Source organism: Girardinichthys multiradiatus, chromosome 3 (assembly GCF_021462225.1).
Source record: "Girardinichthys multiradiatus isolate DD_20200921_A chromosome 3, DD_fGirMul_XY1, whole genome shotgun sequence".
Lineage (NCBI taxonomy): Eukaryota > Metazoa > Chordata > Actinopteri > Cyprinodontiformes > Goodeidae > Girardinichthys > Girardinichthys multiradiatus.
In genome coordinates this window covers 46,906,202-46,918,890 of record NC_061796.1, presented here as the reverse complement: position 1 = coordinate 46,918,890, position 12,689 = coordinate 46,906,202, and the positions used below count along the sequence as shown (strand labels likewise).

At 43.1% G+C, this 12,689-nt stretch overlaps 1 protein-coding gene across 3 annotated transcripts in view; it reads left to right on the top strand.

Annotated features, from left to right (window-relative positions):
• The window catches only part of LOC124865590 (protein NLRC3-like), a 14,138-nt gene extending 7,400 nt beyond the window's left edge, over window positions 1-6,738 (top strand). For all 3 annotated transcript variants that reach the window (XM_047360800.1, XM_047360802.1, XM_047360801.1), the window contains 5 exons: window positions 1,748-3,554; window positions 3,681-3,854; window positions 4,144-4,317; window positions 5,480-5,526; window positions 5,635-6,738. In XM_047360800.1, coding sequence (XP_047216756.1) covers window positions 1,748-3,554; window positions 3,681-3,854; window positions 4,144-4,317; window positions 5,480-5,526; window positions 5,635-6,236 — 2,804 coding nt within the window. In that variant the 3' untranslated portion in view covers window positions 6,237-6,738. The remainder of the gene's footprint in view (window positions 1-1,747; window positions 3,555-3,680; window positions 3,855-4,143; window positions 4,318-5,479; window positions 5,527-5,634) is intronic.
• The last annotated feature ends 5,951 nt before the right edge of the window (window positions 6,739-12,689 follow it).

The following is a 12,689-nucleotide window of genomic DNA, read 5'->3' as shown; positions in this document are numbered from 1 at the left end:
ATTTTCTTAATTTCAACTGAATTTCTCACATTCTCTGGTTCCGCCCCTCCTATCCTGGTGCTCCCGATGGCCAGTCAGCCCCTGTATATATACACCAAACGTACATGTACATTTAAATGTACATGAACTCTGATGACATCCTATTCTCAATCTATAAGGTCCAGTTTGTTGATGGACCACCGTTGGCAGCAGTAACAACTTTAACTATTCTGTAAACATCTTCCTATGTTTAGGAGTGTGTTCATAGTTAGAGGAAAAACCAGAACTACAGCCCCCACTCCGATTCATCCCAAAGTTGCTCAGGAAGGTTGAGGTCAGGACTCTGTGGGCCTGTCAAGGTTCTCCACACCTGCAGCCATGGAAGTAATTGGACATCCAGAACTAATTGATTTGGTGCTGGGACCCAGTACAAGTATATTTATATACTTGAGCTCTGCTCCACTGAATCAATGCCTTGTTGAGCTTTTTTTTTTCCAGACCAGTTACTTTGACTGGGCCATTCTAATACATGCATATGTTTTAAGGTAAAGCTCTCCATAACAGCTCTGGCGGTATGTGAAGGGTCGTTGTAGCTTCTAACAGTTGCACTGTATGTAGTTCCATCCATCTGGTCATAAACTTTGGCTAGTTTCCCTGTCCCAGCTGAGGAAAAGTATTCACACTGCATGATGTAGCCAACACCAAATGTTACCATGAGGAGGGTGCATTCAGGGGACAATGTGCAATGTTAGTCCTCTGTTACACATAATGTTCTGCGTGTAGGTCAAAAAGTTTCATTTTGTTCTCATTTGACCAGAACACCTTCTCAAACATGTTCTGTCCTCTACATCACAGTTTTTAGCCTTGGTACTTAAGGTCCACTGTCCTGCATATTTTAGATGTTTCCCTGCTTCACCACACCTGATTTCAACGGACAGCTGATTAACAGGGCGTTGCTGAACTGCAGTCATCTCAATCAGGTGTTTTAAAGCAGAGAAACATCTAAAACAAGCAGGACAGAGTGTCTGGAGGACCAGGGTTCAAAGGCACTGCTCTACATAACTCACGACAAACTGCAAAAATGATTTCTTCTGGCTTTCCTTCAACAATGTCCTTCTTTTTGCCACTCTTCCATGAAAGCCAGATTGGAGCAAACACAATTGTTGGTTGTGTTTGTGATTGTCCTACCTGACTTATGGATCTCTGAAGCTCCTGTAAAACCATGGATCTCTTTGCAGCTTCTCTGATCAATGCTCTCCTTGCCCAGCCTGTCAGTTTAGGTGGACGTTCATGTCTTGGTAGGACTGCAGTTGGTCCATCCTGTCTCCATGTTCAGATGATGGAGTGAACAGAGATCTGGTAGAAGTTCAAAGTTTAGGATGCTGTTTTAGAAGGTATATTAGGTATGCAGGTATATTGGGGTTAAATTACACACAGGTGGGCTCCATTTACTAACCTGGTAAATTCTTGAAGTGAATGCTTACATTGGATTTTATTTTGGGGAATCAGAGTAAATAAGGGTAAATGCAACAGTTTTTTTTATAAAATATTTAAAACATGTGTTTTTCCATTTCACATTTATTTGCTAAATATGTTTTTCATATTAAATCCTAAAAAAACATTGGAAGTTTTTGGTTGTAAGGTGACAAGTTTCAAAAATGTTCAAGATGATTGAATACCTTTGCAAGGTCCTGCATTTGGATACTCTGTGTTTAAGAGGCATAAATGTTTATTTACTAATTATGCTAATTCTGTTGTGTTAATTCAGAACATCGTGCTGCTGTTTGTGAGCCTAAACATAAAACATCTCTGAAGAAGAGGTTCCAGTGTGTGTTTGAGGGGATCGCTAAAGCAGGAGGTCCAACTCTTCTGAACCAGATCTACACAGAGCTCTACATCACAGAGGGAGGGACTGGAGAGGTCAATGATGAACATGAGGTCAGACAGATTGAAACAGCATCCAGGAAACCACACAGACCAGAAACAACCATCAGACAAGAAGACATCTTTAAAGTCCCACCTGGAAGAGATCAACCAATCAGAACAGTGATGACAAAGGGAGTGGCTGGCATTGGGAAAACAGTCTTAACCCAGAAGTTCACTCTGGACTGGGCTGAAGACAAAGCCCACCAGAACATCCAGTTCATATTTCCATTCACCTTCAGAGAGCTGAATGTGCTGAAAGAGAAAAAGTTCAGCTTGGTGGACCTTGTTCATCACTTCTTTACTGAAACCAAAGAAATCTGCAGCTTTGAACACTTCCAGGTTCTGTTCATCTTTGATGGTCTGGATGAGAGTCGACTTCCTTTGGACTTCCACAACAAGGAGATCCTGACTGATGTTACAGAGTCCACCTCAGTGGATGTTCTGCTGACAAACCTCATCAGGGGGAAACTACTTCCCTCTGCTCTCCTCTGGATAACCACACGACCTGCAGCAGCCAATCAGATTCCTCCTGAGTGTGTTGGCATGGTGACAGAGGTCAGAGGGTTCACTGACCCACAGAAGGAGGAGTATTTCAGGAAGAGATTCAGTGATAAGGAGGAGAAGGCCAGCAGGATCATCTCCCACATGAAGACATCAAGAAGCCTCCACATCATGTGCCACATCCCAGTCTTCTGCTGGATCACTGCTACGGTTCTGGAGGATGTGTTGGAGACCAGAGAGGGAGGAGAGCTGCCAAAGATGCTCACTGAGATGTACATCCACTTCCTGCTGGTTCAGTTCAAAGTAAAGAAGGTCAAGTATGATGGTGGAGATGCAACAGATTCAGACTGGAGTCCAGAGAGCAGGAAGATGATTGAGTCTCTGGGAAAACTGGCTTTTGATCAGCTGCAGAAAGGAAACCTGATCTTCTATGAATCAGACCTGACAGAGTGTGGCATCGATATCAGAGCAGCCTCAGTTTACTCAGGAGTGTTTACAGAGATATTTAAAGAGGAGAGAGGGCTGTACCAGGACAAGGTGTTCTGCTTCGTCCACCTGAGTGTTCAGGAGTTTCTGGCTGCTCTTCATGTTCATCTGACCTTCATCAACTCTGGTGTCAACCTGATGGAAGAAAGACAGAATTTCCTTTGGTTGTGGTGGTTCTTTCTGTTTAGAAAAAAGGTTGAGCCAGCAAGCTTTTATCAGAGAGCAGTAAACAAGGCCCTAGAGTTTCCAAACGGACACCTAGACTTGTTCCTTCGCTTCCTCCTGGGACTTTCACTGCAGACCAATCAGAGTCTGCTACAAGGTCTGATGTTGCAGAGAGGAACTAACACAAAGACGAACCAAGAAACAGTCAAATACATCAAGGACAAGATCAATGAGGATCTTACTGTGGAGAAAAGCATCAATCTGTTCCACTGCCTGAATGAACTTAATGATCATTCTCTTGAGGAGGAGATCCAACAGTCTCTGAGATCAGGAAGTCTCTCCACAGATAAACTGTCTCCTGCTCAATGGTCAGCTCTGATCTTCATCTTACTGTCATCAGATAAACATCTAGATGTGTTTGACCTGAAGAAATACTCTGCTTCAGATGATGTTCTTCTGAAGCTGTTGGCTGTGGTCAAAGCCTCCAACAGAGCTATGTTAGTGCACACCGCTCCCTATAATATCTCACAAAGTGTCATTTTTGATACTAAAAATGCTTAATTTATGGTCAGAGTAAAAAGACGAATCATTAACTTTATTTTTCCTCAACATTGTGTCCTCAGACTGAGTGGCTGTAACCTCTCAGAGACAAGCTGCAAAGCTCTTGCTTCAGTTCTCAGCTCCCAGTCCTCTAGTCTCAGAGAACTGGACCTGAGTAACAACAACCTGCAGGATTCAGGAGTCAAGCTTCTATGTGCTGGACTGGAGAGTCCAAACTGCAAACTAGAGGTTCTCAGGTGATGTCCATAGCCTGTACAAATTTTATCCAAATTATATCTGAATATCTGCTTGTTACAGGCAGCTGCTGCTCGTTCTAAATCATTTCAAGCAGCTTTTCATCAATTTCCTTTGTTTCTTCACACTGCCTTTTTTGTATTTCTGTAAATTCCGATACTGTCTTATTGAGCGATGTCTTTACTTGTTTAGATTTCCTTTACTACCAGAAAACTGAAATCTGGGTTGTACTTTAATCTGGAGCTGTGTATTTCATCTGGGGCTATGCCGTATACTTTCTTTTCCTTGCAGCCTATCAGGCTGCCTGATCTCAGAGGAAGGCTGTGCTTCTCTGGCATCAGCTCTGAGCTCCAACCCCTCCCATCTGAAAGAGTTGGACCTGACATACAACCATCCGGAAGAATCAGGCATGAAGCTGCTGTCGGCTGGATTGGGGGATGCACAGTGGAGACTTGAAACCCTCAGGTATGGAAAGACCAACCACATACCTCCAGATAGAGGAGAATCAGATAAAAAAAATCTCTTGTATTTTAGTCATTACCTAAACTTTTGCTCTATGCTTCTAAAATAGACTAGCATCCCTATTTTCTGAGGTAGCCAAATACTCACAGTTCAGGTTTACCAAAAGTATTTTTGTGATATATTGAGATAGATCCTAGACATTTTACAAATGGCCCCGAGCTTTTCTGATGTCACTCTTCTAGGTGAGGCCACAAACGGAGCTGCTGCCATTAACACTTCCCTAACACATCCATAACATAGAAAGTGCTCCTGGAACAGTGCTACTCTCAAACCTCCAGTCGGTCGTGGCAGATGGCCACTCACACTGAGCCAGGTCCTGGTTCTGCTGGAGGTTTCTTCCTGTTAAAAGGGAGGTTTCCTCTCCACTGTCACTACATGCATGCTTTGGATGAGTGAATGTTAAGAAGTTAGTAACTTGATGCAGTCTGCTGGGTTTCCTTAGATAGAAAACCTTCTTAGAAATTTCAAAAATAAGCTCAACTTGACTGCATTGTTTAATAACTAGGATTGAACTGGAATGAATGTACTTGCCTTTATGACTGAACTGAATTAACTTTATACCTCTGTATATAAACTATGTTACATGTCTTGAGACATTTGTTGTGAATCTGCGCGACATTTCAGTGCTAAATGATGTATAATGTATGTTTCTGATTTTATTTGGGAGGAAGACGATCATCATTAGTTTGGACTTTAAAGAAAATGCTGCTGTGGTCACTCTTTTGAACCCCTCCGACATGTAAATTGTTGATGTTTAGCCCAAAAGACAAAACTAAATCCAAACTTAGATTTATTTCCAGAAACACTAAAGACTAGAGGCAGAGGCATCACTGTGAAAGTTAAAATCACCAAGAATTAAAATAATAATTTAATAATAGATGCTTACAGTTGGTAAGGCATAGTTTTATTTCAGAGAGTAAAGGAACAACTGGACCAGGAGATTGGTGAACTTATATTTTGTAGTTTATGGACCAATTTTAATGAGTAGTAAGTAGTAAAATAGCCTCTGTTTATAGAAGACGTGATTGTCCTTAAACGTTTCAAGTGAGGTGTGGATTATTGAGGCTGATATAAACTGATGGTCTGATCCTCCTCCTCATTATAGGGTGGAGCATAATGGAGACCGATGGTTGGTACCAGGTCTGAGAAAGTGTGAGTGTTTTTCATTTGAACAATAACATCAGCTTTTATGGAGTCATTATCAAAGTGTGAATGAATGAACAAGAACTGCAAGCTGATTGTGTTTGTTCTCTCCATCAGATTTCTGTCAGCTCACAATCGACACAAACACAGTGAACGGCAAACTCCGGCTGTCTGATGACAACAGGAAGGTGACACGTGTGGAGGAGGAACAGTCGTATCCTGATCATCCAGACAGATTTGATGTCTGGCCACAGTTACTGTGTCAAAATGAGCTGACTGGTCGCTGTTACTGGGAGGTTGAATGTAAAGGAGAGGTTGCTATATCTGCCAGTTACAGACGAATCAGAAGGAAGGGAGCCAGTGACGATGCTGTGTTTGCAGTTAATGATCACTCATGGAGTCTGAAGTGTTCCAATAATGGCAGTTACTCTTATTGTCACAATAAGATACAAACACCCATTTCCTCCTCTTCCTCCTCCTCCTCCCCCACCACCTCGCCCTCTTATTTATCCCCTTTTTCTTACTTCTTCTCCTCTCCATCCTCCTCCACCATCTCTAACAGAGTAGCAGTGTATGTGGACCATCCTGCTGGCACTCTGTCCTTCTACAGAGTCTCCTTGGACTCACTGATCCACCTCCACACCTTCAACACCACATTCACTGAACCTTTGCATCCTGGGTGTGGATTGTGGTCTGATTTCTCAGTGTTTCTGTGCTGAGTAGAACATCTCCTTTCTTCTTCCTCATTTTTCTGTTTCTCATCAAAGCCTCACCGTGAATATCAGCATGTTGCATTAGCTGCACACAAACTGTAATCAGAAAGGAACCTCCAACAGTTCCACGCATCAATTTCTGTAGATTGGAGCAGTTTGCACTTATTTCAGTATCAGGTTGAGGTTGTTCTGATAGAGAAAAATGTTTAAAACTTTATTGATTTAATAAACAGGGATCTCCAGGTCCAGATCTGATGAGGCATTCCTCAAAGCTTTAAGAACAGCATCCGACCGCAGTGATGCTGCAGGATGTAAAAACCCAGTGGAAAGACTGATCCAATGAATCATTTAAATACATATCAGATTGTAAAATGATTAAATTTAGTTTATACAATTATACTGCAAATGTAATAACTTATATAGTTACATCAGAATAACATAAAAGCACGTGTATGTTAATACATCCGGTTAATTTCTACTTAATAAATACAAAAGGTTTTGATTTCTACTCTGAGGTTATGGCGGTGTGTTCTCTGGTCACTTCCTGCATCCCTCAAGTTTCTCTTTTTCAAAAAGATGCCTAACAACTAATCTGTAGAAGTATGTATAATTCTTGCTCTTCTCAGCATGCGGGATGTTCTGCCTTAGAGCAATCACAGGCGACCCAGTTTTCATGCAGCAGTCCCTTCCAGCTGCAGTCAGGGTAGGAGATCTTCATCCCTCCATGTCCACAATGCAAATTAATCATATATTCACAGATCCACTAGTAACTGGGTTACTGTTGCTAAAGTTTTTCAAGTGGACCATAAGATCAGGAACAAACTGCACTGCAGAAACTAAAATCAATTAAAAAAAGGAAAATCTCTGCAAGTGCCAGTCCCTTGTGCCAGCCCAAATAAAGGAGGGAGGTTATGTGACGTTAAGAAAATAATTAAAAAATATATATTTAATGTTTTTTAGTCTTCCACAATTATCATTTTCTCCCCCCTACAGCTCTTATTACACTTACATGCACATTGTCATTTATGCAAATTAGGTGATATCATTTAGTAACTTCTAGCATTTTTTGGAACAGCCAATAGATATTTTTTCCACTGACATGGCATTTACCCACCATGTGTTTCATGCATGTCAGCTGTTAGGTGTAATACACAACTCCTTGAAAATGTTCCTTTCTGTTTTGCCTAGCCTCAACAAAAGACAAACAACTATGGATAAACTTGCCAAAAAGAAAAGATGGTTCAGAAACCACAAACAGTTGGAGGCAACTGGTGGATGGGTTAGACCTGTCTGCAATGACTCTACTAAAGTCTTCGGTAGTCCATGCTGTGGGGACTTTTCATTGATAATGTAGAGCAGAATGGCTTTCTGCAGCATAAAAAAAGACTAAGGAGGATGCTTGAAACAGTTAAGATCAGTAAACTATAAATTATTGGAAACATCTAGTTTGTTGCCATCTTTGCTATATTTTTACAGAGTTCACATTGTGAATTGTATCATTATTCCCCCAGTTTAAAGTAAAACCTTTGGCAATACAAGAAACAATAGTAATAAAATTGTCTTGGGAGAGCAAGAAAGTATAAATACATGGACTTCAAAGACTATTCTCTATGTAAAAATGCTTATGACTTCATATAGTTGAGTATTTCTGTCTCATTCTTGTATGCTCAGACTGTTGGTGCTTGCATCTATGAACTTTTAGAGTGTAGAACATTTGTGTTTTGAACATTCAGCTTCACCATTTTATTCAATTAAACATTGTTTTTTATTCATAAATCCTTAATATTTCTGTGTTGTGTTTTGGTTTCCAATTTCAATGTCAGTTTTTTGACTGGGGAAAGAAAACAAGCAAGCTGAAGTGAAATGACGTTATTAGGTACACCTTGCTAGTACCGGGTTGGACCCCTTTTGCCTTCAGAACTGCCTTAATCCTTCGTAGCATAGATTCAACAAGGTACTGGAAACATTCCTCAGAGAGTTTGGTCCATATTGACATGATGGCATCACACAGATGCTGCAGATTTGTCAGCTGCATCCATGATACAAATCTCCCGTTTCACCACATCTCAATCTATTGGATTAAGATCTGGGGACTGTGGAGGCCATTTCAGTACAGTGAACTCATTGTCAGGTCAGTCTGAGATGAATCGTGCTTTATGACATGGCACGTTATCCTGCTGGAAGTAACCATCAGGAGATGGGCACACTGTGGTCATAAAGGGAAGGACATGGTCAGCAACAATACTCAGGTAGCCTGTGGCGTTGATACGATGCTCAGTTGGTACTAAGGGGCCCAAAGTGTGCCAAGAAAATATCCCCCACACCATTACACCACCACCACCAGCCTGAACCGTTGATACAAGGCAGGATGGATCCATGCTTTCATGTTGTTGACGACAAATTCGGACCCTAACATCTGAATGTCGCATCAGACCAGGCAACGTTTTTCTAATCTTCTATTGTCCAATTTTGGTGAGCCTGTGTGACTTGTAGCCTCATTTTCCTGTTCTTAGCTGACAGGAGTAGCACCCGGTGTGGTCTTCTGCTGCTGTAGCCCATCTGCCTCAAGGTTCGACGTGTTGTTCAGAGATGCTCTTCTGCATGCCTTGGTTGTAACGAGTGGTTATTTGAGTTATTGTTGCCTTTCTATCAGCTCGAACCTGTCTGGCCATTATCTTCTGACCTCTGGCATCAACAAGGCATTTGCGCCCACAGAACTGCTGCTCACTGGATATTTTCACTTTTTTGGGACATTCCCTGTAAACACAAGAGATGGCAGTGAGTGAAAATCCCAGTAGATCAGCAGTTTCTGAAATACTCAGACCAGCCTGTCTGGCACCAACAACCATGCCACATTCAAAGTCACTTAAATCACCTTTCTTCCCCATTCTGATGCTCGGTTTGAACTGCAGCAGATCGCTTTGACCATGTCTACATGCCTAAATGCATTGAGTTGCTGCCATGTGATTGGCTGATTAGGAATTTCCGTAAACGAGCAGTGGGACTGGTGTACTGGACGGTGTGTATATATATATATATATATATATATATATAAACAACGTTTAGCACAGAAAGCGCGTTCTTGGTGCAAACGAATCCTCCGCAAACCATCGCTGCTGTTTCCTCCTCAGAAATCCACAAAGTGTCTCAGGTGTAGCAGCTGTTCGTCCGCCATATATATATATATATATATATGTATATATATATAGGCTGCACGGTGGCGCAGTTGGTGGCACTGTTGCCTTGCAGCAAGAAGGTCATGGGTTTGTTTCCCAGCCAGGGGTCTTTCTGCATGGAGTTTGCATGTTCTCCCTGTGCATGCGTAGGTTCTCACATGCTTGTTAGGTTAATTGGTCACTCTAAATTGACCTTAGGTGTATGAATGAGTGTGTGAATGGTTGTATGTGTGTTGCCCTGCAATGGACTGGCGACCTGTCCAGGGTGAACCCTGCCTCTCGCCCATAGACTGCTGGAGATAGGCACCAGCTCCCCCGTGACCCACTATGGAATAAGCGGTAGAAAATGACTGACTGACCATATATATATATATATATATATATATATGGCAGCCTCGAAGCTTTGCTCTCTCTGTTTTTATGTTTTTCGAGCCACAGTTCTGTGGTGTCATTCAGTAGAGAGGAACTTCTCAACATCAGAGAGTCCTCTCTTGGGATTTTTTCACCATCTTTCATCGATCCGAGGTTCACTAAGCTCCTGGACACCGGAGCTGCGGCTCTATACGGGATACTGCGCCGAAAGCGGCGGAGAGGAAAGCGTGCTGGCGCGCTGGTAAAACTCCGCAAAAGAGGACTTCGCACACCATTGCCTTCAATCCACCTGGCAAATGTCAAGATGGACGAGCTGCTTCTTCTCACCGGTAAAAACACGGAACTCCGCGGATCAGCGGTTCTCTGCTTCACCGAGACATGGCTGAGTGAAAACATCCCGGACCACGCACTGCTGATGCCGGACTTCCAGCTGCTCAGAGCGGATCGCAGCGCGGAGCTATCAGGGAAGAGGCGAGGAGGCAGAATCTGCTTTTATATAAATGAAGGTTGGTGCAGAGACGTAAAAGTGCTGGGAAAAACATGTAGCCCGGATCTGGAGTCATTTTTCATAATCTGTAAACCATTTTATTCACCGAGAGAGTTTTCCTCGTTTATAATAATTGGTTCATATTTTCCACCACATGGCTGCACTTCTGCTGAGGAAAAACATCTTGCTGAGCTGATTACAGACGTAGAGAAAAAATACACGAACTCTTTCTTCGTAATACCGCGAGATTTTAACAGAGCAAACCTCTCAAATGAACTCCCCCAATACAGACAGCATATTAAGTGTCCCACCAGAGACAAAAACACACAGGACCATTGTTACACAGCTTTAAAGGACTCGTATCATGCTGTTACCAGGGCTGCTCTGGGTTTTTCAGATCATTATCCAATCCTCCTCATCCCAACCTACAGACAGAGACTAAGAGCTTCCAAACCCAAGGTTCACACTGTTAAGAAGTGGACTGAGGAATCAAAGCAGATGCTACAGGCCTGCATTGAATGCACAGACTGGACTGTTTTTGAAACTTCAGCCACTGACTTAAACCAACTAACTGATGTGGTGACATCATACATCAGTTTCTGTGAGGACATGTGTGAGCAGACCAAGACCTTCTGCACCTTTGGGAATAACAAGCCATGGTTTACTCCACATCTCAGGAATCTGCGCAGGGAAAAGAAAGAAGCTCACAGCAGTGGAGATTGGGCGTGGTACAAGCAGGCCAGGAACAAACTAACAAAGGAGATCAAAGCAGCCAAGAGAAGCTACAGTAAGAAGCTTAAGAACATCCTTTCTACTGGTGACACTTCAGCTGTATGGACCGGTCTGAGAAACCTGACTGCCTACAGGAGCCCCCCCATTGATCCTGAACAGAGTCGTCTCCTGGCCAACCGTCTGAATGGTTTCTACTGCAGACATGACAAGAAGCCATTCACACCTCAAATCATCTCCTCCACATCCCATTCAGGAACAAATTCCTCCCATAAAGCAACCAACACCCCACCATCAGATCCTCTGCCTGCACTAAAGATCTCCGAGGAAGATGTAAACAGTCTCTTTCAGCGCATGAAAACAAAGAAAGTTGGAGGACCTGATAATGTCTCCCCATCATGCCTGAAAGCCTGTGCAAATCAACTCACTCCGATCTTCACAAGGATCTTCAACAAATCACTGGAGAAATGTGAGGTCCCCTCCTGCCTCAAACGATCCACCATCATCCCGGTTCCCAAGAAACCCACCATCCTAAGATTAAATGAATACAGGCCTGTAGCCCTGACGTCTGTGGTCATTAAATCCTTTGAGCGGCTGGTGTTGAAGCACCTGAAGGACATCACAGGCCCCCAGCTGGACCTCCTGCAGTTTGCTTACCGAGCAAACAGGTCGGCAGATGATGCTGTTAACTTAGGTCTACACTTCATCCTGCAACACCTCGACCACCCAGGGACATACGCCAGGATCCTGTTTGTAGACTTCAGCTCGGCCGTCAACACCATCATACCAGACATCCTCCACCAGAAGCTCACCCAGCTCAACGTCCCAGCCTCCACCTGTCAGTGGACACCATCACACCTCCTCCTCCATGCTTCACGGTGGGAACCAGGCATGTAGAGTCCATCCGTTCACCTCTTCTGCGCCGCACAAAGACACGGTGGTTGGAACCAAAGATCTCAAACTTGGACTCATCAGACCAAAGCACAGATTTCCACGGGTCTAATGTCCATTCCTTGTGTTCTTTAGCCCAAACAAGTCTCTTCTGCTTGTTGCCTGTCCTCAGCAGTGGTTTCCTAGCAGCTATTTTACCATGAAGGCCTGATTCACACAGTCTCCTCTTAACAGTTGTTCTAGAGATGTGTCTGCTGCTAGAACTGTGTGGCATTGACCTGTTCTCTAATCTGAGCTGCTGTTAACCTGCGATTTCTGAGGCTGGTGACTCGGATGAACTTATTGTCCGCAGCAGAGGTGACTCTTGGTCTTCCTTTCCTGGGGCGGTCCTCATGTGAGCCAGTTTCTTTGTAGCGCTTGATGGTTTTTGCGACTGCACTTGGGGACACTTTCAAAGTTTTCCCAATTGTTCGGACTGACTGACCTTCATTTCTTAAGTAATGATGGCCACTCGTTTTTCTTTACTTAGCTGCTTTTTTCTTGCCATAATACAAATTCTAACAGTCTATTCAGTAGGACTATCAGCTGTGTACTGTATCCACCTCCTGCACAATACAACTGATGGTCCCAACCCCATTTATAAGGCTTGAAATCCCACTTATTAAACCTGATAGGGCACACCTGTGAAGTGAAAACCATTTCAGGTGACTACCTCTTGAAGCTCATCAACAGAATACCAAGAGTGTGCGGAGCAGTAATCAAAGCAAAAGGTGGCTACTTTGAAGAACCTAGAATATAAGACAT